Source organism: Anomaloglossus baeobatrachus, chromosome 3 (genome assembly GCF_048569485.1).
Source record: "Anomaloglossus baeobatrachus isolate aAnoBae1 chromosome 3, aAnoBae1.hap1, whole genome shotgun sequence".
NCBI lineage: Eukaryota > Metazoa > Chordata > Amphibia > Anura > Aromobatidae > Anomaloglossus > Anomaloglossus baeobatrachus.
The window spans coordinates 19,336,165-19,362,172 of record NC_134355.1 but is presented as its reverse complement, the minus strand read 5'-3'; the positions used below and the strand labels follow the sequence as shown (position 1 = coordinate 19,362,172).

The 26,008-nt window shown below is 52.0% G+C and overlaps 1 protein-coding gene and 6 non-coding genes across 7 annotated transcripts in view; all 7 read right to left on the bottom strand.

Moving 5' to 3' along the window:
* Positions 1-5,094: 5,094 nt before the first annotated feature.
* WDR43 (WD repeat domain 43) overlaps positions 5,095-26,008 on the bottom strand; it is a 28,192-nt gene continuing 7,278 nt past the window's right edge. Inside the window, exons 2-18 of the mRNA XM_075339038.1 lie at positions 19,429-19,563; positions 19,204-19,325; positions 18,252-18,372; positions 18,001-18,140; positions 16,682-16,784; positions 16,117-16,181; positions 13,712-13,883; positions 13,432-13,518; positions 12,771-12,905; positions 11,492-11,629; positions 11,326-11,412; positions 8,978-9,009; positions 8,650-8,713; positions 8,452-8,565; positions 7,170-7,236; positions 6,521-6,570; positions 5,095-6,022 (exon numbers count right to left, since the gene is read on the bottom strand). Coding sequence (XP_075195153.1) covers positions 5,885-6,022; positions 6,521-6,570; positions 7,170-7,236; positions 8,452-8,565; positions 8,650-8,713; positions 8,978-9,009; positions 11,326-11,412; positions 11,492-11,629; positions 12,771-12,905; positions 13,432-13,518; positions 13,712-13,883; positions 16,117-16,181; positions 16,682-16,784; positions 18,001-18,140; positions 18,252-18,372; positions 19,204-19,325; positions 19,429-19,563 — 1,770 coding nt within the window. The 3' untranslated portion in view covers positions 5,095-5,884. The remainder of the gene's footprint in view (positions 6,023-6,520; positions 6,571-7,169; positions 7,237-8,451; positions 8,566-8,649; positions 8,714-8,977; positions 9,010-11,325; positions 11,413-11,491; positions 11,630-12,770; positions 12,906-13,431; positions 13,519-13,711; positions 13,884-16,116; positions 16,182-16,681; positions 16,785-18,000; positions 18,141-18,251; positions 18,373-19,203; positions 19,326-19,428; positions 19,564-26,008) is intronic.
* On the bottom strand, positions 7,365-7,442 carry LOC142297974 (small nucleolar RNA SNORD53/SNORD92). Its single transcript, XR_012752192.1, has one exon. It is a non-coding gene; the product is annotated as a small nucleolar RNA SNORD53/SNORD92 (small nucleolar RNA).
* Positions 11,730-11,802, bottom strand: LOC142297969 (small nucleolar RNA SNORD53/SNORD92). The gene has a single exon (XR_012752188.1). It is a non-coding gene; the product is annotated as a small nucleolar RNA SNORD53/SNORD92 (small nucleolar RNA).
* LOC142297972 (small nucleolar RNA SNORD53/SNORD92) lies at positions 13,080-13,159 on the bottom strand. The gene has a single exon (XR_012752191.1). It is a non-coding gene; the product is annotated as a small nucleolar RNA SNORD53/SNORD92 (small nucleolar RNA).
* LOC142297970 (small nucleolar RNA SNORD53/SNORD92) lies at positions 13,961-14,044 on the bottom strand. Its single transcript, XR_012752189.1, has one exon. It is a non-coding gene; the product is annotated as a small nucleolar RNA SNORD53/SNORD92 (small nucleolar RNA).
* On the bottom strand, positions 17,891-17,967 carry LOC142297975 (small nucleolar RNA SNORD53/SNORD92). Its single transcript, XR_012752193.1, has one exon. It is a non-coding gene; the product is annotated as a small nucleolar RNA SNORD53/SNORD92 (small nucleolar RNA).
* Positions 18,456-18,533, bottom strand: LOC142297971 (small nucleolar RNA SNORD53/SNORD92). The gene has a single exon (XR_012752190.1). It is a non-coding gene; the product is annotated as a small nucleolar RNA SNORD53/SNORD92 (small nucleolar RNA).

Here is a 26,008-nt window from a genome sequence, read left to right as displayed (position 1 = left end):
CAGAATTCAGATGGAAAAATGGCCCTTGAGACAGCAAGTCTGGTCGGTCTGGTAGTGCCCACGGTTGGCCGACCGTGAGATGCCACAGATCCGGGTACCACGACCTCCTCGGCCAGTCTGGAGCGACGAGGATGGCGCGGCGGCAGTCGGCCCTGATCTTGCGTAACACTCTGGGCAACAGTGCCAGAGGAGGAAACCCATAAGGGAGTTGAAACTGCGACCAATCCTGAACTAAGGCGTCCGCCGCCAGAGCTCTGTGATCTTGAGACCGTGCCATGAATGTCGGGACCTTGTTGTTGTGCCGGGACGCCATTAGGTCGACGTCCGGCGTGCCCCAGCGGCAACAGATCTCCTGAAACACGTCCGGGTGAAGGGACCATTCCCCTGCGTCCATGCCCTGGCGACTGAGAAAGTCTGCTTCCCAGTTTTCTACGCCCGGGATGTGAACTGCGGATATGGTGGAGGCTGTGACTTCCACCCACAGCAGAATCCGCCGGACTTCCTGGAAGGCTTGCCGACTGAGTGTTCCGCCTTGGTGGTTGATGTATGCCACCGCTGTGGAATTGTCCGACTGAATTCGGATCTGCTTGCCTTCCAGCCACGGCTGGAACGCCTTTAGGGCAAGATACACTGCCCTTATCTCCAGCACATTGATCTGAAGGGAGGACTCTGTCTGAGTCCAAGTCCCCTGAGCCCTGTGGTGGAGAAAGACCGCTCCCCACCCTGACAGGCTCGCGTCCGTCGTGACCACCGCCCAGGATGGGGGCAGGAAGGATTTCCCCTTCGACAGAGAAGTGGGGAGGAGCCACCACTGAAGGGAAGCTTTGGCTGCCCGAGAAAGGGAGACGTTCCTGTCGAGGGACGTCGACTTCCTGTCCCATTTGCGGAGAATGTCCCATTGAAGTGGGCGCAGATGAAACTGCGCAAAAGGAACTGCCTCCATTGCCACCATCTTCCCTAGGAAGTGCATGAGGCGCCTCAGGGGGTGTGACTGACCTTGAAGGAGAGATTGCACCCCTGTCTGTAGTGACCGCTGTTTGTTCAGCGGAAGCTTCACTATCGCTGAGAGAGTATGAAACTCCATGCCAAGATATGTCAGTGATTGGGCCGGTGTCAGATTTGACTTTGGAAAATTGATGATCCACCCGAAACTCTGGAGAGTCTCCAGAGCAATGTTCAAGCTGTGTTGGCATGCCCCTTGAGAGGGTGCCTTGACAAGGAGATCGTCTAAGTAAGGGATCACCGAGTGTCCCTGAGAGTGTAGGATTGCCACCACTGTTGCCATGACCTTGGTGAAGACCCGTGGGGCTGTCGCCAGGCCGAAAGGCAGTGCCACGAACTGAAGGTGTTCGTCCCCTATGGCGAAACGCAGGAAGCGCTGATGCTCTGGTGCAATCGGTACGTGGAGATAAGCATCTTTGATGTCTATTGATGCCAGGAAATCTCCTTGAGACATTGAGGCGATGACTGAGCGGAGCGATTCCATCCGGAACCGCCTGGTTTTCACATGCTTGTTGAGCAGTTTTAGGTCCAGAACGGGACGGAAGGATCCGTCCTTTTTTGGCACCACGAACAAGTTGGAGTAAAAACCGTGACCCCGTTGCTGAAGAGGAACCGGGATCACCACTCCTTCCGCCTTCAGGGTGCCCACCGCCTGCAGAAGAGCCTCGGCTCTGTCGGGGGGCGGAGATGTTCTGAAGAAATGAGTCGGAGGACGAGAGCTGAACTCTATCCTGTAACCTTGAGATAGAATGTCTCTCACCCATCGGGTCTTTTACGTGTGGAAGCCAGGCGTCGCAAAAGCGGGAGAGCCTGCCACCGACCGAGGATGCGGTTTGAGGAGGCCGAAAGTCATGAGGAGGCCGCTTTGGGAGCGGTTCCTCCGGCGGTCTTTTTAGGACGTGACTTAGACCGCCATGCATCGGAGTTCCTCTGATCTTTCTGAGGCCTTTTGGACGAGGAAAATTGGGACCTGCCCGCGGTCCGAAAGGACCGAAACCTCGATTGTACCTTCCGTGGTTGAGGTCTGTTTGGTTTGGACTGGGGTAAGGATGAGTCCTTTCCCTTGGATTGCTTAATGATTTCATCCAATCGCTCACCAAACAAGCGGTCGCCAGACAATGGCAGACCGGTTAGGAACTTTTTGGAAGCAGAGTCTGCCTTCCATTCACGTAGCCACATGGCCCTGCGGAGTACCACCGAATTGGCGGATGCCACCGCCGTACAGCTCACTGAGTCCAGGATCGCATTAATGGCGTAAGACGCAAACGCCGACGCCTGAGTGGTTAAGGACACCACTTGCGGGGCAGATGTACGAGTTACTGCATTAATCTGCGCCTGACAAGCTGAGATAGCTTGGAGTGCCCATACGGCTGCGAATGCTGGAGCAAAAGACGCGCCGATAGCCTCATAGATGGAATTCAACCATAGCTCCATCTGTCTGTCAGTGGCATCTTTGAGTGAAGCCCCATCTTCCACTGCAACTATGGATCTAGCCGCCAGTCTGGAGATTGGAGGATCCACCTTAGGACACTGAGTCCAGCCCTTGACAACCTCGGGGGGGGAAGGGATAACGTGTGTCCTTAAGGCGCTTGGAAAAACGCTTGTCTGGACAGTCTCTGTTTTTCTGGATTGCCTCTCTGAAGTCAGAGTGATCCAGAAACATATTTAATGTACGCTTGGGAAACCTGAAACGGAATTTCTCCTGAGAAGCTGACTCCTCAATTGGAGGAGCTGAGGGAGAAATATCCAACACCTGATTGATGGTCGCTATAAGGTCATTCACTATGGCGTCTCCTTCTGGTGTATCCAGGTTGAGAGCGGCTTCAGGATCAGAGCCCTGATCTGCTACCTCCGCTTCATCCTCCAGAGAGTCCTCATGCTGAGACCCTGAACAGTGTGATGAAGTGGAGGGAATTTCCCAGCGAGCCCGCTTGGGCGGCCTGGGACTGCGGTCCGTGTCAGAGACCTCACCCTGGGACCTATGGGATACCCCAGGAGCACTTTGCTGTTCCAATTGAGGGGGACCAGGGGTCCAGGATTGGATAGTGCCCGGGGCCTGAGTCACCGGTCTGGACTGTAAGGCTTCCAGTATTTTAGCAGACCATTTATCCATACTCTCAGACAGTTTGTCAGCAAATACTGCAAACTCCGTCCCTGTCACCTGGACAGTGGTAGCAGGTGGATTCACCTGGGCCACCAGTCGCAGAGGCTCCGGCTGAGTAAGTGCCACAGGGGCCGAGCATTGCACACAATGAGGGTCAGTGGCACCTGCCGGTAGTACAGCTGTACATGAGGTACATGTTGCAAAGTACGCCTGTGCTTTGGCACCCTTGCTTTTTGCGGATGACATGTTGTCTCCTCTGAGAACAGCCAGAAGGGTATATAGCCAAAAATCAACAGAGCGACCGTACAGTGCAAATGTATAGCCTATAAGCATATATATATTTACCGACCGCTCAGAGCGGTTGTGTGATCACCAGATTCCCTGCCTGGGCCTCCCAGAGCCGTGTTGTCTCTCCTCTCCAGCGTCTGAATCGCTGACAGGAATGGCTGCCGGCGTTCTGTGGGGAGGAGGAGACCGTGGGCGTGCCCAAGAAAAGTGCGGGAATCTAGTGCCCCAGTGTACTGAGTGAGGGGGGAGGATACTAATGTATGCTCCAGCCCTCAGCGCTGACGATCTGTGCAGCGTCCCGCCCTTCCCCTGACTGGCAGGCCTGTGGGCGGGAATATACGACACTAGGCCGCAGAAGCCGGGGACTAAAGTTATAAGCGCGGTCGGCAATAAGCGCGGCCGCGCGGTAGTTCCCGGCGCACTAACACACCCAGCAGTGCTGGTATGTCACAAGCGCTCCATGCGCGGTAGTCCCCGGCGCACTAACACACCCAGCAGTGCTGCAATGTGTATGGCACAAGCGCTCCATGCGCGGTCCCCACGGGGACACAGAGTACCTCATAGTAGCAGGGCCTTGTCCCTGACGATACCCAGCTCCTATCCTGCAGATTCCCAGGGGCTGCGGAGGGAGCACGGTCTCAGTGCCTGGAGACCGAACCAGATCCCACTTCACCCAGAGCCCATTAAGGGATGGGGAAGGAAAACAGCATGTGGCTCCTGCCTGTGTACCCGCAATGGGTACCTCAACCTTAACAACACCGCCGACAAAGTGGGGTGAGAAGGGAGCATGCTGGGGGCCCTGTTATGGGCCCTCTTTTCTTCCATCCGACCTAGTCAGCAGCTGCTGCTGACTAAGATGTGGAGCTATGCGTGGATGTCTGACCTCCTTCGCACAAAGCATAAAAACTGAGGAGCCCGTGAGCACGGGGGGTGTATAGGCAGAAGGGGAGGGGCGTTACACTTTTAGTGTAATACTTTGTGTGGCCTCCGGAGGCATAGCCTATACACCCAATTGTCTGGGTCTCCCAATGGAGCGACAAAGAAATACCATTATGTCCAGCATCAACTCCGTGCATCCGTTCACCACTTTATCAGTCCATAATGTCAGTTGTAGGGGGTCCTGAGACCCCACCGATCACTCAAAATACCACTATGCGTCCAGCAACGACTCTCTGCGTCCGTACACCGCTCCGTCAGCCCAGTTTGTAGGGGTCCAGCGATCCCACCGATCGCTCAAAATACCCACTATGTGGTGTGGGGTCCAGCAACGGCTGTGCATTCATCCACTGCTCCGTCAGTGCATGTCGTGGGAGGGGGGTCCAGAGACAACAATCGCTCAAAATACCACTATGTGGTGTGGGGTCCAGCAGTGGCTCCGGGCACCCTTCCACTGTTCCGTCAGGCCATGTTGTAGGGGTCCAGAGACCCCACCGATCGCCACAGTGAATTATATATAGAAAAATAAAATTGTTACACTTTAAAAAAAAATCCAATTTCTTGAAAACAAAGAACATAAATACAAATGTTGGTCGGACGTTTATAGAGCTTTTCACCACTTCGTCCATAGATGATAACTTGTCCTTTTCAGTTCGTTGGGACCCCCTAAAGTGCCCCCCAGATATGTGCAGTATGTGATGTCACCGCCCCGGGTTATACCAACATGAAGGCGTCACACAAAGCGGCACAGCCACCCCGGGGGATAAAGGAGAATTATATTTTTTTTATTCACTTTACAAAGGTGGCGATATTAACCTGCCATGAACTTCAGATATAGACAAATATACTGTACATTATTCCGGAGGTTACTGGGCGCACCGCAGTCTGAAGACAACGCAACTTTTTTTTTTTTTTGGAAAAGGAAAAACAAGGGTTTTTTTACAGCTTTTTTGCTTCAATTAAAAAGAAAAAAATCTGAATAAAAATTAAATATTTTAATAGCCAAAAAAAGATTATATTGTGCAGGTCTCGGCTCGGTGCACACTGATCGGCAACAATACCATAAAATTGAGTGGAGCCATGATGGTCGCCATACGTTCTATATTAGTCTGCAGCGATCAATCGATTTATGAAAGGTTTTGCTATATATAATTTTTTTTTTCATAGATTCGCTGAGTGCTCTGCGTCAAAAAAAAATCATCAGTGGAAAATATAAAAACTGAAGCCGCTGCCATCGACCGATTCTCCTGTGGTTTTTTTGTAAAACCCCCATGTGGGGAGAAAAAAAGAAAACAAAAAAAAAAAAATGGAGGATGGCGATGTAGTCCAGAACATAACGCATCTGCAGACGTTTTGCGACTTGTTGTTGAGAAGACCCAGAGAACAGGGCGGGCGGGATTCTCAGAAAGGCAGAGACGGTTATAGGAACATTCTGTTTGCTTGCCCTCGGCCACCGATCCTGCCGCCGCCAGCTTCCCCACACAGCTGCGTATACAGTCTGCACAGTGACGGACCGGCGCCTTCGAGCAATTGTCCACAATATGGGAGAAGTTATCATTCTTCTTCACTTTCATTCCCAGGGTCCGCATCTGAATCTCCATTAACTTTGTCCACATTCATCTCTTCCTCAGAGTCCTCCTCGTCAGATTCTTCTTCAGTCTCCGCTTCCTCCTCATTTTCTTCCCAATTCTCCTATGGAAAGAAAGAAAATCTGTCAATAATGTCACCTATATGGTAATAAAACAGAACATCGCCTCCTAATGAGAAAAACACCTAACTGTATTTCTAGATTTCACCACCAGGTGTCACTGTTACAACAAACAGCTGTAACTGCCACCCAGTGGTTGAAATAGGGAACTGCACCTATAGGTGAAAATTGCACTGTATCTCCCATAAAAGAGATCTTTAACCCCTTAATGCCACATTTCGAGCATTAAAAGGGGTTGTTATATATACATAAATCTTACTCAAAATTTGCTATTCAACAATTAAAGGATTTTTAATTCTAGTTTATTGATTGCTGTATAGGAAACCGACCACCACTGATGGATTGCAGAGGTGGCCGGTACCTAAACGGTCAACTTCATAGTATCCAATCAGCAGCACGAGATCTCTATACACTATCATGTTACACTGCAGCAGCAGGCAGGGCTTGCTGGGTGTTGTGGTTCTGCTATATCTGGTACTTACATCCGAGTCCGCATTGTGTTCCTCCTTCCCGGACTCATCCTCTGAAGATTCTGCAAAAGAAAACAGATTACTAAATAGCGGAAACATTAAACTTCACAAATGGGAACCGCGACCCCATACATAGAGATTTCATACAGTGGACCCCTTTAATAACTTCTCGCCCCATAGAGGCGCCTCCAACTGAAAGAAAACTTCCAGTGGCCGAATCTAAGCCCGGCCCATTATAACCCCCCCACCACCACCACCCCCCGCGGCCCCCCAGTCACAGATATAATGTACCAGCGAGGGGGTTTCTGTAACTAAAGCTATGTTACCAGACACAAAGTTAACTTTTAACAAAACGTTTGTTTCATCAATTTCAAGATCTCCGTTTGCTGTCAGTGAAAGACATTCCTATGACTGTCCAGACCCAGCACTTCTTACAGCTGAGGGGTCGTTACAGTCGTATTGGCCGGATAGATCCCTCCACTGTTCTGATACTTTGTTACAATCTGTTTAGTTTAGAGAAAGATTATCCAAATTGGGGAAACTGTAACAAACCCTCAGCTGTGAGCACAAAGGTAAGCAAAGTATGAATGTGACATGTTAAAGGGGTCTCCAGGGGGAGGGGGGGGATCTATCAGCAGGTAAGTGACATGTCGGCTCCCACCTTCTTCGTACACCACTTTGGCCTCTTGATTGGATTGTATCCTCTGCGAGATCTCCGCTGCTGACACCTGGTGGAAATAGAGAATTGCAATGTGAGGAAGCGGCCCCTTGTAGGACCCAGTGCCCCCGATCTGCAGCGAGGACGATGGCTAAACGCACCGCCCAATCATTCACCCCCCACCCGCGGGTGCAGACTGAGCTCAGACAGCCAAGAGAAGACATCACTAAAGATCAGGGGAGATGCGAAACCGTTCTCTACATGTCATCACAGCCAGTCACACCGCCCGAGAGCCAAAGAGCGTCCGCCCCGGGACCCGGCGAGCCAAAGAGCGTCCGCCCCGGGACCCGGCGAGCCAAAGAGCGTCCGCCCCGGGACCCGGCGAGCCAAAGAGCGTCCGCCCCGGGACCCGGCGAGCCAAAGAGCGTCCGCCCCGGGACCCGGCGAGCCAAAGAGCGTCCGCCCCGGGACCCGGCGAGCCAAAGAGCGTCCGCCCCGGGACCCGGCGAGCCAAAGAGCGTCCGCCCCGGGACCCGGCGAGCCAAAGAGCGTCCGCCCCGGGACCCGGCGAGCCAAAGAGCGTCCGCCCCGGGACCCGGCGAGCCAAAGAGCGTCCGCCCCGGGACCCGGCGAGCCAAAGAGCGTCCGCCCCGGGACCCGGCGAGCCAAAGAGCGTCCGCCCCGGGACCCGGCGAGCCAAAGAGCGTCCGCCCCGGGACCCGGCGAGCCAAAGAGCGTCCGCCCCGGGACCCGGCGAGCCAAAGAGCGTCCGCCCCGGGACCCGGCGAGCCAAAGAGCGTCCGCCCCGGGACCCGGCGAGCCAGAGAGCGTCCGCCCCGGGACCCGGCGAGCCAGAGAGCGTCCGCCCCGGGACCCGGCGAGCCAAAGAGCGTCCGCCCCGGGACCCGGCGAGCCAAAGAGCGTCCGCCCCGGGACCCGGCGAGCCAAAGAGCGTCCGCCCCGGGACCCGGCGAGCCAAAGAGCGTCCGCCCCGGGACCCGGCGAGCCAAAGAGCGTCAGCAAAGGGCCAACAGGAAGAGCGTGAAGGGGATTATGAATTTACAAACCTTTATTAGACTGAATAGGTCTATTGCTCTCAGTTGTCAGCCATTTCACACTGACACAGCAGTAATCTTCAGAAAGTGGGGTAGCAATCTCCCGGCCCCCCGTAAACTCCAGAGAAGCTCCACCCGCAGGAGTTCTGGCCATTGACTTCTCACACAGATGAAGTATTATTCTCTTAGGGTCAGTGGCCCTTTATGAAATTGCCGCCAGCAGTGCTCACCTGTGTGACGAGGAGGTAAAGCTTCCCGCTGAGCCGGGACATCTTCTGCAGGGTCTTCACCCGGGTCTCCATGAGCTGATACAGGGACCCCAACTGCGGCACCAAGTCGGGAAGCTGCAAAACAACAAAGACTTCAGGACCCCCGGGGAACAGAAACCCACCAGAGATCCAGCTCCGATCAGGAGGCGCCAAACTCACCGTGGACAGGTAGGACGCGTGATGCACCAGGACCGCCTTCAGCCAGCGCACCATCAGTATGGCACTGCGGGGAAGAAAACGACATCAGAGCATGAAAGAAAATACCCACAGCAGCACAGAGGACATCAGACAACGGAAGAGGGTCACAGACAGATATAGTGGAGGGAGCAGGATGATCAGCAGCACAGAGGAGGTCAGGAGAGCAGTGTGCGGAAGGAGCAATATTCTCAGCAGCACAGAGTATTTCAGAAGTGAGTGCGGACTGCTCAGCAAACAGTGAAATGTTAAAAATCGGAAACATCAAAACAAAATAGGGAGATCCACTCACTTGTTGGGGTGTCCTTGTAATCTTTTTGTGAGCTGAGGGGGGGAAAAAAAAAAACAACCCAAAAATGTTAGAATAGAATCTCACCTGCACCGATACATTGTAGCAAGTTACAAGGAAATATACAGCAGTCCATTTCCTATGCGATTTATATACAGCAGTCTCGGTGTTACCTATGTGATATATATACTGCAGTCTGTGTCTCCTATGTGATGTATACACAGCAGTCTCGGTGTTTCCTATGCGATGTATATACAGAGCAGTCTCAGTGTTTCCTATGCGATGTATATACAGCAGTCTCGGTGTTTCCTATGCGATGTATATACAGCAGTCACGGTGTTTCCAATGCGATGTACATACAGCAGTCTCGGTGTTTCCTATGCGATATATATACTGCAGTCTGTGTCTCCTAAGTGATGTATATACAGCAGTTGAAGCATCTCCCATGATGTATATTCAGACTGCTTACTCCTTGGGTTCTAGAAATGGTACATGAGCAGTGATTTCCCACTATGCGGACACCTGCAGTGCAATATACATCTGTGTTCACAAACTTATTGCTGCGAGTTCATTACAAAACTTATCACAGTTCTGTGCTCCAGATGGACGCAAATTTGGAATAGCAGCTGAGACATCATCACAGAGGAGCAGCTCCAGCCGTCACTATAGGGAGGAGTTAATAAACCCCTTTACAGCATATGATGTACATGTACGTTCTAGATTGTCTCCCTGCCTTTGATGTGGGCTTGCATGCTGAGCCCGCATCTTTCCCTGCACACGACAGCTGCGTTAATCAGCCTCTAACAGCCGCCCACAGCTGTTAACCAGTTAAATCCCGCTGTCATTGTGACATGGATTTTAAGCGGGAAACCCCCCCCCCCCAAAAAACCTTATCTTGCTAAAGTGAAAATAAACCAAATACAGGCAAAAATACACCACTTATCTCCAGATTATTATATTACAGAATAGTGATATAAAAAAAAACAAAAAAAAAAAAACACAAAACCTGATTCTACCACCACAAATTTTTATATATATATATATATATATATATATATATATATATATATATATATATATATATATATATATATATATATATTGTAATTATATTAATATTTAGTATTTTATTAATACAAAAATAAAAAAATAGAGATTTTAAATATTTCATAAAAAAATCAAATATTTTAGATTTACTTTTATTGTTAAATTTAACTTTAAAAAAAATAAAAAAACACCCTAAAAGTTCAAATCACCCTCCTTTCACCCCACTGAAATTTAAAGGGTTAAAAAACAAACATTTGGTATCGCCGCGTTCAGAAATGCAAGATGAAAATATAAAATCAATTAATCTGATTGGTAAACGGCGTAGCGGCAAAAAATTCCAAACGTTAAAATTACGTTTTTTGGTCGCCGCAAGTTTTACGCAAAATGCAATAACAGGCGATCAAAACGTAGCATCTGCGCAAAAATGGTACCGGAAAAAACATCAGCTCGTGACGCAAAAAATAACCGTCACTGAGCCATAGATCCCAAAAAATGAGAACGCTACGCGTCTCAGAAAATGGCACAAAACGTACGCCACTTTTATTGGACAAACTCGTGAATTTTTTTAACCCCTTAGATACAAGTAAACCTATACATGTTTGGTGTCTACAAACTCGCACCAACCTGAGGCATCACATAGATACCTCAGTGTTATCATATAGTGAACACTGTGAATAAAACATCCCAAAAACTATTGTGCCACCACACTTTTTTTTTTGCAGTTTTTCCACACTTGGAATTTTGTTGCCGTTTTCCAGTACATTATATGGTAAAACTTAAGGTTTCATTTAAAAGTACAACTCGTCCCGCAAAAAACAAGCCCTCATATGGCAAGATTGACGGGAAAATAAAAAAAAAAAAGTTACGGCTCTCGGAAGAAGGGGAGCGAAAAACAAAAACGGAACGTGCCCGGGGGGCTGAAAGGGTTAAAATAGTATCTAATTTTTTTATATTTAAAATATCACTTGCATTTTATATTTTTATTGTTAATTTTTTTTATTTTCGTAATAAAATAAATGATTAACTGACCAGGCAATATGATTCTCCATGTCAGTATGTAGATGCAAAGAAATGTATAAAAATCTATACATACTGTAATTGAGAATCATATTGCCTGGTCAGTTTTACCATAAAAACCCCCCAAAAAAAAAAAAAAAACCAAAACGCCCCCCCCCCCCCCCTTTCAGGGTGATAGGAAAATAAAAAAAAAAGTGTAGGTATTTTACTGACAAGGGGAGGAGAGGTGCAAACAAGTATGCTTATCAGTGGAGCTGCGGGGCTGGAGCCGGTGCTCGTGTCCTCACCTCATGCACCAGCGGGATGACGGAGTACACCGGGACCCGGGCCACCGTCTTCTTGATCTCTGAGTCGTTCTTGGTCTGGAAAACTTTCTATGAACACAAAGAAGGAGCGACATAAGGAGCTGCACAGATGAGGGGGTCACCCGGCCGCGCTCAGCCCCATCCTTACATTTAAGATGTTAGCGTCGTTGCTCTCCAGACCCTGCACGAGGAGCACAGAGAAGCGGTCCGTCTGCGGCAGCCCACTTCTGCTGGGGACTTTAGGAAGGTCGATGTCCATAGCGCCAAGTCTGTCCTCAATGCTGACCTACAGGGAACAAGGTGGAGAGTATGGAGAATCCCTCCAAGATGCAGGATTGGTGATGACCGAATCACGGGGACCGGTCCCCACTTACACATCCCCAGCTCCGCTCAGACAGCCAAGAGAAGCGTCGTCACAAGTCAGACACAAGCGAAACCAGACTGAGATCATCACAGCGGAAGCGTGCGCGAAAACTAATGTATGTGCACAGCGACTGCACCAGCAGAAGAGCGAGCGCAGCTCTGGAGTATAATACAGGAGGTAACTCAGGATCAGTAATGTAATGTACACAGTGACTGCACCAGCAGAATAGTGAGTGCAGCTCTGGAGTATAATACAGGAGGTAACTCAGGATCAGTAATGTAATGTATGTACACAGTGACTGCACCAGCAGAATAGTGAGTGCAGCTCTGGAGTATAATACAGGAGGTAACTCAGGATCAGTAATGTAATGTATGTGCACAGTGACTGCACCAGCAGAATAATGAGTGCAGCTCTGGAGTATAATACAGGAGGTAACTCAGGATCAGTAATGTAATGTATGTACACAGTGACTGCACCAGCAGAATAGTGAGTGCAGCTCTGGAGTATAATACAGGAGGCAACTCAGGATCAGTAATGTAATATATGTACACAGTGACTGCACCAGCAGAATAGTGAGTGCAGCTCTGGAGTATAATGTAGTGGGACAGACATTTACCATTACAGTGTAGTGAAGTAGATCTGATAGGTGTAGTAGTGTAAGGCTATGTGTCCACGAGAGAATGTTGCTGCGGATTTTTCTGCATGGAAATCCGCACCTTTTCAAAGGTGCGGATTTACCGCGGATTTTGGTGCGGATTTTTTTTCCCAATTCTGAAGCCAAAATCCGGATCAAAATCCGCAACAATAATTGACATGTTGCAGATTTTTCCGGATCAAAATCCGCACAAAATCCGCCGCGGAAAAATCCGCAGCATGGGCACAGCATTTCCAAAAAGCCATAGAAATGGCTGGGAAGTGCCGCTGCTGCAGATTTTCGGAAAATCCGCGGCTTTTCCGCGAGAAATCCGCGGCAAAATCGGCGCATTTTCCGCAGCGTGGGCACATAGCCTAATGCCACCATAAGCCTCTTAAGAGTCCGGTAAGTCCTTATGAAGCAGCTCACCTCTTTGTCGCCAGGTTTCCTTTTTCCTTCCCGCCTCTCAGATTTGGACGCCACGGCTGTCATGGTGGCGCTGTGCCCAGGAATTCCGGGGACGAGTACGGTGGTCTCTGCTGGTTTGACAACCGGAGTTTTCACCTGTTGATAAGAGCAGATGATCACACACCACCGCATCGATCGCAGGGTCGTCACCCCTAGAGGACTCCTAATATGCGAAACGCCCGCAATCTGCGAAACCTCAGCAGTAACGTGGCCTCATACCTATGTGTAAGTTGGATTCGAGTAACGAGACGCCATTGTTATGTGCAGACTGCGCTCAGACAGCCAAGAGAGGACACATCACCGCAAATCAGGCAAGATGCGAAACCGTTCTCTACAGATCATCACAGCCCAAAACTCTGCACGCGAGGTGTGATAGCCCTAAAATTCAAGCCACTGCTCCCTGTTATCAGCCACTTCAGGAAGAAGAAAGTGGGGAACTGATGTAATCTACTGCTCTCTGTTACCAGCCGTTGCAGTGCAAACAGACTGAGTAGTGTTAAAGCATCGGCCTGGACTGGAAGCCTTGGGCCGGATTCACACGTGCACGTTGCGGTCTGCTGTATGGGCCGCGGCGTGTGAATGTACCCGGAACGTTTCTCGGAGACGCAGGACGGCATCTCACCTTGGTCACAGTCGTTTCTTTCCGGAGCGTCAGCGTCTTCTGGACGTCTCGGATTAAACATACGTGCGGCTCGTCCGTCTTCAGGACCTGACAAAAGGAACAAGATGGAAGTTACCGCACAGATCATCCGGGAGCACTGATAGGCGGTAGAACATGCGGTCCAGTATAAATGCTGATCCCTTCATGATTGCGGTCTCACAGTAAGACCCCGGAAACATTTGTTACAGTTTGTACAAAATCCCTGACATTTCAGAGTCTTTTCAGCCTGCGCAGGACGTACCACTCTCTCAATCAGCGGCTGCATGGTGCTGCCATAATACAGCACCACGGACTGCCGGTCCGGGCAGAAGCCGGCGGCGTGGATGGGCACCGGCCTGGGCGTGGACTCCTCGTCGCTGCCTGGGGTCGCTATCTGTACTGTACATGTCGGAGCAACGGGCTTCTTGTGGGTCCTAGAGAGGGATAACAAAAATTCTTACACCAGGTGCAAAACAGTAACAGAAGCTGCGACCACAGCGGGTGCCGGGCAGCGCTCAGACACAGCCAAGGAAATGTCGTCTTCACGTAAGACTCAGCCAAGGTGAAACCACATATTGGAGAATCATCACTGCAGCCGCCAGCGAAACCCACCGGGAGAAAAGAGAAGAAACCGAGGGGGCGAGGGGTGCAGGGGACACATGCTGTACAGCCCAATGCCAGGAGGCAGCACGGAAAGGTGGAAAGAACCAACTTCCACTGCACTGCCAACCCAACTAGCAGGAGAGGCCCTGAGAGGCGGGGAGGAGGGGGGAAGCGCAGAGGAAGGGGTGGGAAAGGAAAGCGCAGAGGAAGGGGTGGGAAAGGAAAGCGCAGAGGAAGGGGTGAGAAAGGAAAGCGCAGAGGAAGGGGTGGGAAAGGAAAGCGCAGAGGAAGGGGTGGGAAAGGAAAGCGCAGAGGAAGGGGTGGGAAAGGAAAGCGCAGAGGAAGGGGTGGGAAAGGAAAGCGCAGAGGAAGGGGTGGGAAAGGAAAGCGCAGAGGAAGGGGTGGGAAAGGAAAGCGCAGAGGAAGGGGTGGGAAAGGAAAGCGCAGAGGAAGGGGTGGGAAAGGAAAGCGCAGAGGAAGGGGTGGGAAAGGAAAGCGCAGAGGAAGGGGTGGGAAAGGAAAGCGCAGAGGAAGGGGTGGGAAAGGAAAGCGCAGAGGAAGGGGTGGGAAAGGAAAGCGCAGAGGAAGGGGTGGGAAAGGAAAGCGCAGAGGAAGGGGTGGGAAAGGAAAGCGCAGAGGAAGGGGTGGGAAAGGAAAGCGCAGAGGAAGGGGTGGGAAAGGAAAGCGCAGAGGAAGGGGTGGGAAAGGAAAGCGCAGAGGAAGGGGTGGGAAAGGAAAGCGCAGAGGAAGGGGTGGGAAAGGAAAGCGCAGAGGAAGGGGTGGGAAAGGAAAGCGCAGAGGAAGGGGTGGGAAAGGAAAGCGCAGAGGAAGGGGTGGGAAAGGAAAGCGCAGAGGAAGGGGTGGGAAAGGAAAGCGCAGAGGAAGGGGTGGGAAAGGAAAGCGCAGAGGAAGGGGTGGGAAAGGAAAGCGCAGAGGAAGGGGTGGGAAAGGAAAGCGCAGAGGAAGGGGTGGGAAAGGAAAGCGCAGAGGAAGGGGTGGGAAAGGAAAGCGCAGAGGAAGGGGTGGGAAAGGAAAGCGCAGAGGAAGGGGTGGGAAAGGAAAGCGCAGAGGAAGGGGTGGGAAAGGAAAGCGCAGAGGAAGGGGTGGGAAAGGAAAGCGCAGAGGAAGGGGTGGGAAAGGAAAGCGCAGAGGAAGGGGTGGGAAAGGAAAGCGCAGAGGAAGGGGTGGGAAAGGAAAGCGCAGAGGAAGGGGTAAGAAAGGGAAGCGCAGAGGAAGGGGTGGGAAGGGAAGCGCAGAGGAAGGGGGTGGGAAGGGAAGCGCAGAGGAAGGGGTGAGAAAGGGAAGCGCAGAGGAAGGGGTGAGAAAGGGAAGCGCAGAGGAAGGGGTGAGAAAGGGAAGCGCAGAGGAAGGGGTGAGAAAGGGAAGCGCAGAGGAAGGGGTGGGAAAGGAAAGCGCAGAGGAAGGGGTGGGAAAGGAAAGCGCAGAGGAAGGGGTGGGAAAGGAAAGCGCAGAGGAAGGGGTGGGAAAGGAAAGCGCAGAGGAAGGGGTGAGAAAGGAAAGCGCAGAGGAAGGGGTGGGAAAGGAAAGCGCAGAGGAAGGGGTGGGAAAGGAAAGCGCAGAGGAAGGGGTGGGAAAGGAAAGCGCAGAGGAAGGGGTGGGAAAGGAAAGCGCAGAGGAAGGGGTGGAAAGGAAAGCGCAGAGGAAGGGGTGGGAAAGGAAAGCGCAGAGGAAGGGGTGGGAAGGGAAGCGCAGAGGAAGGGGGTGGGAAGGGAAGCGCAGAGGAAGGGGTGAGAAAGGGAAGCGCAGAGCAAGGGGTGAGAAAGGGAAGCGCAGAGGAAGGGGTGAGAAAGGGAAGCGCAGAGGAAGGGGTGAGAAAGGGAAGCGCAGAGGAAGAAAGGGAAAAGGATAGAAAAATAAGAAGGTGAAGAAGAGGGGAAAAAGGAAAAGGTAAGAGGGCGGAGGGAGAAAGCAACTGGGGAGAAAAGAAAAAAAAAAAAAAAGGGGGGCGGGGCGGGGCGGAATAAAAAAAATAAAAAAAAAAAAAAAAAAGGAAAGTGTCTCACCAATAAGAACAGCAGCTAATGCATTAAAAACTTCACTCACCCATTTAATGTGTGTTCAAATAAGTGCAATTGTCCATCCCTGCAGACGGCGGCCAACTTCAGAGGCTGCAACAGCAAGACCGGGCATGTGATATATACCAGAGACGTGACTACAAGCTATAATACTTGTGCACAGGGGCCAGTATTATAGTAGTTATATTCTTGTACATAGAGGGCAGTATTATAGTAGTTATATTCTTGTACATAGGAGCAGTATTATAGTAGTTATATTCTTGTACATAGGAGCAGTATTATAGTAGTTATATTCTTGTACATAGGGGGCAGTATTATAGTAGTTATATTCTTGCACACAGCAGGCAGTATTATAGCAGTTATATTCTTGCAAAAGGAGGCAGTGATACACTGTATATATGATCATTGCTCAGACACCATATACAGCAGTAGACTGTGGTGGGTCTATGATACCAGCATACCACGGAGAGATATGCCGACTCAGTAGAACCCACAGTGATTTTGCCATCACAGAAACAAGCAGGGACTGTATGGAGCGACAGCCCTGAGAAGGCGGATAGCTGAGACTCCTCAGCACAGGACAGAGATCTTACCACTTCTTTGCTGTTGGATGGTGCTAGGTCTACAGAGACGGGTGATTCTGTGAGGGTGAAGGAGAGGACCGCACTCTTCTCCCTCTTTTCGGTCCTGACCTGCCTAAAACACAAAACACCCAATTGAAAGATATTGAGACTGAACAACCCAGACAGACACCCAGACAGACACCCAGACAGACACCCAGACAGACACCCAGACAGACACCCAGACAGACACCCAGACAGACACCCAGACAGACACCCAGACAGACACCCAGACAGACACCCAGACAGACACCCAGACAGACACCCAGACAGACACCCAGACAGACACCCAGACAGACACCCAGACAGACACCCAGACAGACACCCAGACAGACACCCAGACAGACACCCAGACAGACACCCAGACAGACACCCAGACAGACACCCAGACAGACACCCAGACAGACACCCAGACAGACACCCAGACAGACACCCAGACAGACACCCAGACAGACACCCAGACAGACACCCAGACAGACACCCAGACAGACACCCAGACAGACACCCAGACAGACACCCAGACAGACACCCAGACAGACACCCAGACAGACACCCAGACAGACACCCAGACAGACACCCAGACAGACACCCAGACAGACACCCAGACAGACACCCAGACAGACACCCAGACAGACACCCAGACAGACACCCAGACAGACACCCAGACAGACACCCAGACAGACACCCAGACAGACACCCAGACAGACACCCAGACAGACACCCAGACAGACACCCAGACAGACACCCAGACAGACACCCAGACAGACACCCAGACAGACACCCAGACAGACACCCAGACAGACACCCAGACAGACACCCAGACAGACACCCAGACAGACACCCAGACAGACACCCAGACAGACACCCAGACAGACACCCAGACAGACACCCAGACAGACACCCAGACAGACACCCAGACAGACACCCAGACAGACACCCAGACAGACACCCAGACAGACACCCAGACAGACACCCAGACAGACACCCAGACAGACACCCAGACAGACACACAGACAGACACACAGACAGACACACAGACAGACACACAGACAGACACACAGACAGACACACAGACAGACACACAGACAGACACACAGACAGACACACAGACAGACACACAGACAGACACACAGACAGACACACAGACAGACACACAGACAGACACACACTATAAGTAGGACGGCGCTCAGACAGCCAAGGAAATGTCGTCTTCACAGCGTTCAGACGATTGAAACCACACACTGGGATCCTCACCGCAGCCGCCAGTTGCAGCAGTCGTGTTCAAAACTTACCACACACTTAATAACCGGTCGTGAATTGATCCGGACAAGAAGTAGAGGCCAGTGGTGTCGGTGGGAGCCTGAGGGTCTGCAGACGTTCTGACCGGTATGAACATGAGAGAGGTGACCGCTGCAGAATGACCCGTGAATTGCTGAAAAGACAAAAAGGGTATGATAAGGCGGGACCCTGGACAGCAGGGGCCGGGCCGGCGGGACCCTGGACAGGACGGGCTAGCGGGACCATTCCTGACGCAGACACCTACCCTGGTGACTTCTTTGGTTTCCAAATCCCACAGTTTGATCGTCCGCCCCGCAGACAGCAACATTTTCCCATCTGGGCTGATACATAAGCTGCTGACACTGCCGTTGTCGCCTTTCCATTTGCTTTGGGAGGGAGAAGAGAAGAAACAAGAGACCGGTCAGTACGTTTCGCTGGACGGACCGTGGTGGCGCCCGGGGAGCGGGACGTGCTCAGACAGCCAAGAGGATGTAGCTTCATTTCTATTCAGAATAGAGCGAAACCATTGTTGGTGTCATCACGGGAAGCTCCGCCCACAGCGCAGAGTTCTCACGGGCTGCGCACCCGGCCGGGGTGAGGTTTTACTTTTGCATTTCAGGATGAACGAGGAAGAGAGAATCTGGAGCGTCCCATACATTGAGACATTTCAATCTCCCGCCAAATACCAGAAAGATTTCCATGTTGGTTGCAAAAATTAGGGCTCCAAAAAGCCGCCATGTGCCCAGATCTCCCGAGTCCAAAATCACTGACCGAACGGGAATTCACATTAGCATCAATCCACATGACCGGGCAACGGACACATGTTCTCGCCCATATTATGGCTGCAAGTCCTGAGACCAGAACCACCATCATATGATCCCACCAGCTCGGGTCACTACGCCTGCAGTCAGGTCGGGCGGCCATATTATTAGCGTCTGAGAATCACTCTTTATGTGATATCGGACAATGAGCTTCCAAGTCAGTGCTCCGGCGAAAGAAGAAGGGACTGAAAAACCGAAACCCCATTGTAAAAGAAATGCACCCCAAAATTAGCTGCCACGAGAAGCAAGAGGAAAGCATCGGGCACAGCAGGAGTAAGGCCGTACATAAGACCAGGCAGGGCTCAGGACGGACCTCTGGTGGGGGTGGTCAGATGTAATACCGGTCCATCGTGGCTGCCGGTCGCGTGTGGCCCTCCACCTCAGCGTCTCGCTCACCAGTTCACTTTGCCGGTCTGTATGTTCCATTCCACGATGTGTTTGTCTTCTGAACAACTGTACAAGCAACCGTTCTCCTGATGCCACCGGATGCAGTTCACTCTCCTGTCATGGCCGCCCACCTGCAGTCAGGAGTGAGAAGGTTAACCTGAGCTTGTAGGACGCCCGGCAGGCTGAGGGCTGACCGGTCACACTGCAGGTTGTGGGATTGCAGAACGCACTCACCAGTTTGCTCTGTAATTCCCCTTTGACGATACTGTACAACAATATGGTGCCGGTGGCTGTGCCGATGGTGAGGAGGTCGTACTGCACATCTCTGTCTGACGCTTCCGATTTCCTTCGCTTTTTCTGGTGAACCTCCTGGGAACAAAGAAGGGAATTTTGTTTACTTACCGTAAATTCCTTTTCTTCTAGCTCCAATTGGGAGACCCAGACAATTGGGTGTATAGCTACTGCCTCCGGAGGCCGCACAAAGTACTACACTTAAAATGTGTAAGGCCCCTCCCCTTCTGGCTATACACCCTCCCGTGGGAGCACGGGTCCCTCAGTTTTAGTGCAAAAGCAAGAAGGAGGAAAGCCAATAACTGTTTCAAAAACCAAATTCAATCCGATAGACCATATCGGAGAACAGAACTTATCAACATGAACAACATGTGCACCCGAAACACAAAACCCTAAGAAAAACAGGGCGGGTGCTGGGTCTCCCAATTGGAGCTAGAAGAAAAGGAATTTACGGTAAGTAAACAAAATTCCCTTCTTTTTCGCTCCTAATTGGGAGACCCAGACAATTGGGACGTCCAAAAGCAGTCCCTGGGTGGGTAAAAGAATACCTCATGATAGGGCTGTCAAGCAGCCGTTTCTTACAGGTGAGCCACCGCCGCCTGAAGGATTTGTCTACCTAGGCTGGCATCTGCCGAAGCGTAGGTATGCACCTGATAATGCTTGGTAAAAGTGTGCAGACTCGACCAGGTAGCCGCCTGGCACACCTGCTGAGCCGTAGCCTGATGCCGTAATGCCCAGGACGCACCCACGGCTCTGGTAGAATGGGCCTTCAGTCCAGAAGAAATCGGAAGCACAGTAGAACGGTAGGCGTGAAGAATTGGTTCCTTGATCCACCGCGCCAGGGTGGATTTGGAAGCCTGCGACCCTTTATGCTGACCAGCGACCAGGATAAAGAGTGCATCCGAACGGCGCAGAGGTGCCGTGCGGGAAATGTAGATCCTGAGTGCCCTCACCAGGTCCAACAGATGTAAACCTTTTTCAAAATGGTGAACTGGATGTGGACACAAAGATGGTAAAGTGATATCCTGATTGAGATGAAAGGAAGAAACCACCTTGGGAAGAAACTCTGGAATTGGACGCAGAACCACCTTGTCTTGGTGAAACACCAGGAAGGGAGATTTGCATGATAACGCCGCCAGCTCTGACACTCTCCGAAGAGACGTGACCGCCACTAGAAACGCCACTTTCTGAGAAAGCCGAGAAAAGGAAATCTCTTTCATAGGCTCGAAAGGCGGCTTCTGGAGGGCAATTAGAACCTTGTTCAGATCCCAGGGTTCCAATGGCCGCTTGTAAGGGGGGACAATATGACAAACCCCTTGCATGAACGTGCGTACTTTAGGAAGTCGCGCCAGGCGCTTCTGAAAAAATACGGATAGCGCGGAAACTTGACCTTTAAGAGAGCTAAGCGACAAACCTTTTTCCAACCCAGACTGCAGGAAGGAAAGAAAAATAGGCAATGCAAATGGCCAGGGAGAAATTCCCTGAGCAGAGCACCACGAAAGGAATATCTTCCACGTCCTGTGGTAGATTTTGGCGGAGGATGGTTTCCTAGCCTGTCTCATGGTGGCAACAACTTCATGAGATAAACCCGAGGTCCTTAGGATCCAGGACTCAATGGCCACACAGTCAGGTTCAGGGCCGCAGAATTCAGATGGAAAAACGGCCCTTGAGACAGCAAGTCTGGACGGTCTGGTAGCGCCCACGGTTGGCCTACCGTGAGATGCCACAGATCCGGGTACCACGACCTCCTTGGCCAGTCTGGAGCGACGAGAATGGCGCGGCGGCAGTCGGACCTGATTTTGCGGAGCACTCTGGGCAACAATGCCAGAGGTGGGAAAACATAAGGTAGTCGGAACTGCGACCAATCTTGAACTAGGGCGTCTGCCGCCAGAGCTCGGTGATCGTGAGACCGTGCCATGAAAACCGGAGCTTTGTTGTTGTGCCGTGACTCCATCAGGTCGACGTCCGGCGTCCCCCAGCGGCGACAGATCTCCTGAAACACGTCCGAGTGGAGGGACCATTCCCCTGCGTCCATGCCCTGGCGACTGAGAAAGTCTGCTTCCCAGTTTTCCACGCCTGGGATGTGAACTGCGGATATGGTGGATGCTGTGTTCTCCACCCACGTTAGAATCCGCCGGACTTCCTGGAAGGCTTGCCGACTGCGTGTTCCCCCTTGGTGGTTGATGTACGCCACTGCTGTGGAATTGTCCGACTGAATCCGGATCTGCTTGCCTTCCAGCCACTGTTGGAAGGCTCGCAGGGCAAGATAGACTGCTCTGATTTCCAGAACATTGATCTGAAGGGTGGACTCCTTCTGAGTCCACGTACCCTGAGCCCTGTGGTGAAGAAACACTGCTCCCCACCCTGATAGGCTTGCATCTGTCGTGACCACCGCCCAGGATGGGGGTAGAAACGACCTTCCTGTTGACAATGAGGTGGGAAGAAGCCACCACCGGAGAGAGTCCTTGGCTGTCTGAGAGAGGGAGACGTCTCTGTCGAGGGACGTCGACTTCCCGTCCCATTGGCGGAGAATGTCCCATTGTAGAGGGCGCAGATGAAACTGCGCAAAAGGGACTGCCTCCATTGCTGCCACCATTTTCCCTAGGAAATGCATGAGGCGCCTCAAGGAGTGCGACTGGCCCTGAAGGAGAGATTGCACCCCTGTCTGCAGCGAGCACTGCTTGTCCAGTGGAAGTTTCACTATCGCTGAGAGAGTATGAAACTCCATGCCAAGGTATGTTAGTGATTGGGTCGGGGTTAGATTTGACTTTGAAAAGTTGATAATCCACCCGAACTTCTGGAGAGTCTTCAGTGCCACGTTCAGACTGTGTTGGCATGCCTCTTGAGAGGGTGCCTTTATCAGTAGATCGTCCAGATACGGGATCACAGAGTGACCCTGCGAGTGCAGGACTGCTACTACTGCTGCCATGACCTTGGTGAAGACCCGAGGGGCTGTTGCCAGCCCGAAAGGTAGCGCTACGAACTGCAGGTGTTCGCTTCCTATAACGAAGCGTAGAAAACGCTGATGCTCTGGCGCAATCGGCACGTGGAGATAAGCATCTTTGATGTCTATTGATGCTAGGAAATCTCCTTGAGACATTGAGGCGATGACGGAGCGGAGAGATTCCATCCGGAATCTCCTGGTTTTTACGTGTTTGTTGAGCAACTTTAGATCCAGGACGGGACGAAACGATCCGTCCTTTTTTGGTACCACAAACAAATTGGAGTAAAAACCGTGACTTTGTTCTTGAAGAGGAACAGAAGTCACTACTCCTTCCGCCTTTAGAGCGGACACCGCTTGCAGCAGAGCATCGGCCCGGTCGGGCGGTGGAGAAGTTCTGAAGAAACGAGTTGGAGGACGAGAGCTGAACTCTATCCTGTACCCGTGAGACAGAATGTCCCTCACCCAACGGTCTTTGACCTGTGACAGCCAAATGTCGCCAAAGCGGGAGAGCCTGCCACCGACCGAGGATGCGGAAAGAGGAGACTGAGAGTCATGAGGAAGCCGTCTTGGTAACGGTTCTTCCTGCTGGCTTTTTTGGGCGTGATTGAGTCCGCCAAGAATCTGAGCCTCTCTGATCCTTTTGGGTCCTCTTGGACGAGGAGAATTGGGACCTACCTGAGCCTCGAAAGGACCGAAAACTAGACTGACCCCTCCTTTGTTGGGGTTTGTTTTGTCTGTGTTGAGGTAAGGATGAATCCTTACCCTTGGAGTGTTTAATGATTTCATCCAAACGCTCACCAAACAGTCGGTCACGAGAAAAAGGCAAACTGGTTAAGCACTTCTTGGAAGCAGAATCTGCCTTCCATTCTCTCAACCACAGGGCTCTGCGTAAAACCACGGAGTTGGCTGACGCCACCGCCGTACGGCTCGTAGAGTCCAGGACAGCATTAATCGCGTAAGACGCGAATGCAGACATCTGAGAGGTCAATGGTGCCACCTGCGGAGCAGATGTACGTGTGACTGAGTCGACTTGTGTAAGCCCAGCTGAAATAGCTTGGAGTGCCCATACGGCTGCGAATGCCGGAGCCAATGACGCTCCAATAGCTTCATAGATGGATTTCAACCAGAGCTCCATCTGTCTATCAGTGGCATCTTTAAGTGCCGCTCCATCCTCTACTGCAACTAAGGATCTAGCCGCAAGCCTGGAGATTGGAGGATCCACCTTGGGACACTGGGTCCAGCCCTTGACAACGTCATGGGGGAAAGGATAGCGTGTATCTTTAAGCCTTTTGGAAAACCGCTTATCAGGATAAGCGTGGTGTTTCTGGATTGCGTCTCTAAAATCAGCGTGGTCCAGAAAAGAGCTTAATTTACGCTTGGGATATCTGAAATGGAATTTCTCCTGCTGTGAAGCTGACTCCTCCGCAGAGGGAGCTGGCGGAGAAATATCTAGCATCTTATTGATGGACGCTATAAGATCATTCACTATGGCGTCACCATCCGGTGTATCTAGATTGAGAGCGGTCCCAGGATCAGAATCCTGATCAGATACATCCGCCTCATCACACAGATTCATCCCGCTGGGATCCTGACCAGTGAGACGAAGTTGAGGGCCCCTCATAGCGAGCCCGTTTAGGTTGTCTGGGACTGTCGTCAGAGTCGTCACCCTGTGGTGCGTGTGACACTTCTGGAGCACGGAAGTGTTCCAGCTGAGGGGGACCAGGGAGCAATGATGCCACAGTGTCCATGGTCTGAGTTACTGGTCTAGACTGTAATGTTTCAAGAATTTTAGACATAGTCATAGACAATCTGTCAGCAAAAGCTGCAAACTCCGTTCCTGTCACCTGGACAGTATTCACAGGTGGTACACCCTGGGTCACGTCCAGCAGAGGCCCCGGCTGTGTAAGTGTCACAGGGGCCGAGCACTGCACACAATGGGGGTTAGCGGAACCTGCCGGTAGAACAGCCCCACATGCGGTACAGGCAGTATATAACGTCTGTGCCTTGGCACCCTTGCGTTTTGCGGACGACATGCTGTTGCCTCCTTGTAATCTAGGAGGGTATATAGCCGAGAAAACACCAGCGACCGCACAGTGCAAAGTATTTGCAATACAAAATACTAAGTACACAAACGGCACAAGTGGGGGAGAGCCCTTGAGGGCTGCTTACCGCCCGCTGAACAGCGGGTATGAGGCCTCAGAATCCCGTGTCTGGGTCTCCCTGTCTTCCCTCTGCAGCTCAGCGTGCAGGCAGGAATGGCTGCCGGCGTTGTGTGCAGAGGGGCGGACCGTGGGCGTGCCCAAACAAAAGTGCGGGAAACTGCGTCCCCCTGTGCCTAGTGTGAGGGCTGGAGTATGTAAAAAAGACTCCAGCCCTCAGCGCTGATGCTCTATACGGCGTCCCGCCCTCCTCCTGACTGGCAGGTGCGGAGGCGGGAACGAGACGAACTAGGCCGCAAAAGCCGGGGACTGTAGTAATAAGCGCGGCCGTGATATATGCACGGCCAGCGCGGAAGTCCCCGGCGCACCACAAGTCACAGCAGTGCGCGACTGACCCCAGCGGCCTGGCGCGACCATTCGCCCTAGTCTACCCACTCAGCTGAGCTGTAGTGAGGAAATGGCACAAGCGCAGCAGCGCTGATGTCCCCGGCGCACTAACACACCCAGCAATGCTGCGGTGTGCGCGCGTATGCACGGGGACACAGAGTACCTTGACGGAGCAGGGCCCTGTCCCTGACGATACTCAGCTCCATATCCAGCGCTTCTCCAGGGGCTGCGGATGGAGCACGGTCTCAGTGCCTGGAGACCGGTAAAATCCCACTTCAGCCAGAGCCCTAATGGGGATGGAGAAGGAATCAGCATGTGGGCTCCAGCCTCCGTACCCGCAATGGGTACCTCAACCTTAACAAACACCGCCGACAGAAAGTGGGGTGAGAAGGGAGCATGCTGGGGACCCTGTATGGGCCCTCTTTTCTTCCATCCGACATAGTCAGCAGCTGCTGCTGACTAAACAGTGGAGCTATGCGTGCGTGTCTGACCTCCTTCGCACAAAGCAAAAAACAAACTGAGGGACCCGTGCTCCCACGGGAGGGTGTATAGCCAGAAGGGGAGGGGCCTTACACTTTTAAGTGTAGTACTTTGTGCGGCCTCCGGAGGCAGAAGCTATACACCCAGTTGTCTGGGTCTCCCAATTAGGAGCGAAAAAGAAACACAAATCAGCCAAGTATAAATGTAACATTCAATGATGGGAGCGAGCCACAAGCCATCCTACCCACTGCCCGGAGCACCGGAGGCCACCAGCAAGCCATCCTACCCACCGCCCGGAGCACCGGCGGCCACCAACGAGCTCCTCCACCACCGCCCGGAGCACCGGCGGCCACCAGCGAGCTCCTCCACCACCGCCCGGAGCACCGGCGGCCACCAGCAAGCTCCTCCATAACTGGCCGTGCAATATCCGAGGATGACTGATTGACAATTTGGAAATAAATGTATATCAAATGGAGCCGCCCCCACTGCAGCGCTCTCTACGCACCCGTCCCATACAAGACAGCCCCGCCGCAGCGCTCTCTACGCACCCGTC